We start from the raw sequence: 3,660 nt of genomic DNA, 5'->3' as shown, positions 1-3,660 counted from the left end.
GACGGGGTTTCACCGGGTTAGCCAGGATGGTCTCGATCTCCTGACCTCGTCATCCACCCGTCTCGGCCTCCCAAAGTGCTGGGATTACAGGCCTGAGCCACCGCGCCCGGCCATATCTTGAGCATTTTTAAGTGTAGAGTTCAGTGGCATTAAGCACATTCACATTGTTGTACAACCATCACTGCCATCCATCCACAGAACTCTTTTCATCTTGCAAAACTGAGACTCTGTACCCATTGAAAACTAATTCCCCATTCTCTCTTCCTCCAAGTTCCTGGGAATCACCATTCTACTTTCTCTATGAATTTGACTTCTCTAGGTAACTCATACAAGTGGAATCATACAGCATTATCCTTTTGCGACCAGCGTATTTCACTTAGCATAACGTCCTCAAGGTTCAACCATGCAGTAGCATGTGTCAGAATTTCCTTTCAAGACTGAGTAATATCCCATTACGTGTACATACACATTTTGTTTATCACTTATCTGTTGATGAGAACTTGAGTTGTTATCAGCTTTTGGCTATTGTGAATAATGCTGCTATGAGTCTATAGGTGTGTAAACATCTCTTTGAGTCTATGCATTCAATTTTTTTTGAGAGAGAGATATATATACACACCCAGAAGCGGGGGTGGCTGGACCACACAGTGAATCAATTTTTAATCTTTTAAGGAAGCTGCATACTGTTTTCCATATTGTCTTACATCCTATTCCTAATACAGGGTCAAATTATTTACAATGTGGTCAGATCAATTACATTTAGCATTGTTTACTTTAAACTTCCTAGATGTTCCTAAAAGCAACACTCTGACTGCAGCTGAACGCCATTATACAGGCAAAAAACTCTCCCTAAATGAAGGCATCCAATGGTTCCCTGTTGCAATCTGAGACAATTCCAAATCCTTACAAGGCCCCTTTATCTCTGACTTCCTCCCCAAATCCTCCCCCTCATTTACACTGCCCCAGCCACATGGGCCTCCAGCTGCCCTCTGAACACATGAGGCCCACTCCCACTCTAGGGCTTCATCTTGGTATCCCCCTGCAGGATCCTCTTGCAGAAATTTCTGCAAGGCCTACTCCCTCTCCTCTTTCAACTGTTGGGTCCAATCTCACTTCTCAATGAGTAGACTCCATCCTCCACATCATCCTAGTCTACTCTGGGAAGCTCTTACCACCCTACAACATACCAGTTATTTAATAGAGGTTTTATTATGTTTATCACTTATTGTCTATCTCCCCATTCTCACCCCTAGTAAATCAAAAGCTCCCCAGGAATCTCAAGCATTTCAAACAGTATCTGGCACTCAGTGAACCCTCAATAAATGTCTGTTGAATAAATGAATATTCAAGTACCTTTCCCAGAGTGCTTCAAACACTAAGTGCCCAGGGCTAAAATTATTTTCTCTACACTCTGACTTTCTCAGGAATTGTGCAGACCTTTAATTGGCAAATGTTATTACAAATGAAAAACCAGAGATCACATTTTCAGCTATCCAAACAGTATAACACATTGACTACATAAGTGCTCAGTTAATGGAGGAAATGGTTTCAAATAAATTGCCCTGACTTTTTCCTCCCTTTGCCTCCTTACTCTTGAAGTGACCTGGATGGGGCAAATTCAGATAACAAAAATATTCGATGGCCAGAGCAGAGAGGGGAAGCCTCCAGCCTAAGCCAGGATTTGAACTTGAATGTTGAAGACCTATGCTCTTCCCATGAAGTCACGTAGCTTCCAATCAATGCGTTCTCATTGCTCCCCACTCATGCTTCACAACTCCAGGCTCAAGCAGGCACGGACCCTGTTTCAAGATTCCCTGCCTCTCGGGTGCCCTGTCAACTTCCAGAGCTCTGGCTTTAACTCGGTGCTGCACCCAGATTTGTAGCCTCTCGATGATTCTTAGCCAGCTTGCATCCTCTGTTCTGGGCCAACTTTGGGCTTCCACGCAGTCGGCTAATCATTCCAGATGTGCCTGCCTTGCTCAGTCCGGACTTACAACTCTGTCTCTTAACAACTTCAGCTCATAGACTACTATGATAGGAATTTCCACAAAGGATTTTCACAGCACAGATGTCTTTCTGCCTTTCAAAGGAAGCTTCTAAAGGTCAAAATGATAAGAAGTGGCAAATTGGCCTGGCAGACAAGAAAAGCATATTCAAAAGGTAATGAGGAATATCGAAAACAGGCACAAACGCTGCTGAGCTTTCAACCCTCGTTTGTAATGAGATTCCTACAAGCCCTCTAGTCATTCCCACCAACTCTCCTTTTTGTACTCCCCAGCTTGACAGCCAAGGCTCTAATTGCTACACTCAAGGAAAGTAAGACCCACTTGGCTGCATTTGGCTTAAATGGATAAGAAAAATGCCGGCTGGGCACGGTGGCTCATGCCTGTAATCCCAACACTTTGGGAAACTGAGGCAGGAGGACTGTTTGAGCCCAGGAGTTCAAGAGCAGCCTGAGCAACATACTAAGACCTGATATCTACTAAAAATTAAAAAATTTAGCCAGACATGGGGGTCATGCCTGTAGTCCCAGCTACTTGGGAGGCTGAGGTGGGAGAATCACCCAGGAGCTCGAGGCTGCAATGAGCTATGATTGCGCCACTGCCCTCCAATCCGGGCAACAGAGCAAGACCCCGTATCAATGAAAAGAAAAATGCCATGATATTTCTTGAAGATCTTTCACCTGCTCACCTGTAGCTGCTGCTTTTCCTGAAGAAGCCAGTCTCGTCTCGTGATGGACACGTGCAAGCTGTCCTGAGCAGTGCGTTCCAACAGCCTCGGCTCCGTTCTGAGTGAGGCGGGGGTGTCGTCTCCACTGGCCCTTAAAATAACACATACCTATTGGTACAGGTTTGGGGAAGCTGAAATCCTCATGTTGACAAGTATTTTAAGAGTAAGAAACTCCAAGTGGCCCCCATCTGTTCTCATACTTAGGAGGGTACTTACCTGTTTTTAGGATGAGCTCCTAAATGTAAGTTTCTACCTTAATTACAATCTCTTGGGATTTCTGATTTTTCCCCTTAGTCAGAATACTATTATGGGACCTGCACTGTCCCATAAGGTAGCCCGTGGCCACATGTGACACATGGTTAGCCCAAATTAAAATGTGCTGAAAGTGTAAAACACACACCAGATTTTAAGGACTTAGTATGAAAATAGAGTACAAAATAACTCATTAGTAATATTTTTAAGTTCATTACATGTTGAGATAATATTTTGGATATATTGAATTGAATTAAATGTATTGTTAAAATTAATTTCACCTGTTTCTTATTAATTTGGGGGAATATAACAAGATCTTTATTCAAATGATTAGGAGTGTTGAATTCACACTCACTATTTCTGAAATTCACCAGTTCCTCTGCCTTTATGGCATCCACCCTTCCTCTGCTCATTTAGAATCTTCCACTTTGCACTAATGTTTGAATCACTAGTCAATGAGAAGGCTGTCACTGAGGGTTTCAGAAGATTTTCTCCCACAATCAGCTTTAATCACAGAGAAATACACTTCTTGCAGAGCCCACATCACATTTTTTTTTTTATTCCCAGCACTTACCACAGAGTTGAACTTAATAAAATTAGGCCAAGAATTCTAGAAAATGCAGCTGAGCTCCTGGTAGCATTTCATCTAATTCCTGAAATTTTCACTTGATTAACTTT

At 42.8% G+C, this 3,660-nt stretch overlaps 1 protein-coding gene across 6 annotated transcripts in view; it reads right to left on the bottom strand.

The window, feature by feature from the left end:
* The window catches only part of DISC1 (disrupted in schizophrenia 1), a 430,525-nt gene that overhangs the window by 262,301 nt on the left and 164,564 nt on the right, over positions 1-3,660 (bottom strand). For all 6 annotated transcript variants that reach the window (XM_011997303.1, XM_011997304.1, XM_011997306.1 and 3 more), the window contains exon 5: positions 2,692-2,821. In XM_011997303.1, coding sequence (XP_011852693.1) covers positions 2,692-2,821 — 130 coding nt within the window. The remainder of the gene's footprint in view (positions 1-2,691; positions 2,822-3,660) is intronic.

This window comes from Mandrillus leucophaeus, unplaced genomic scaffold, assembly GCF_000951045.1.
Source record: "Mandrillus leucophaeus isolate KB7577 unplaced genomic scaffold, Mleu.le_1.0 Scaffold537, whole genome shotgun sequence".
Classification (NCBI taxonomy): domain Eukaryota; kingdom Metazoa; phylum Chordata; class Mammalia; order Primates; family Cercopithecidae; genus Mandrillus; species Mandrillus leucophaeus.
Note: the sequence above shows the minus strand (reverse complement) of the source record. Positions and strands in the feature narration are given on the sequence as shown.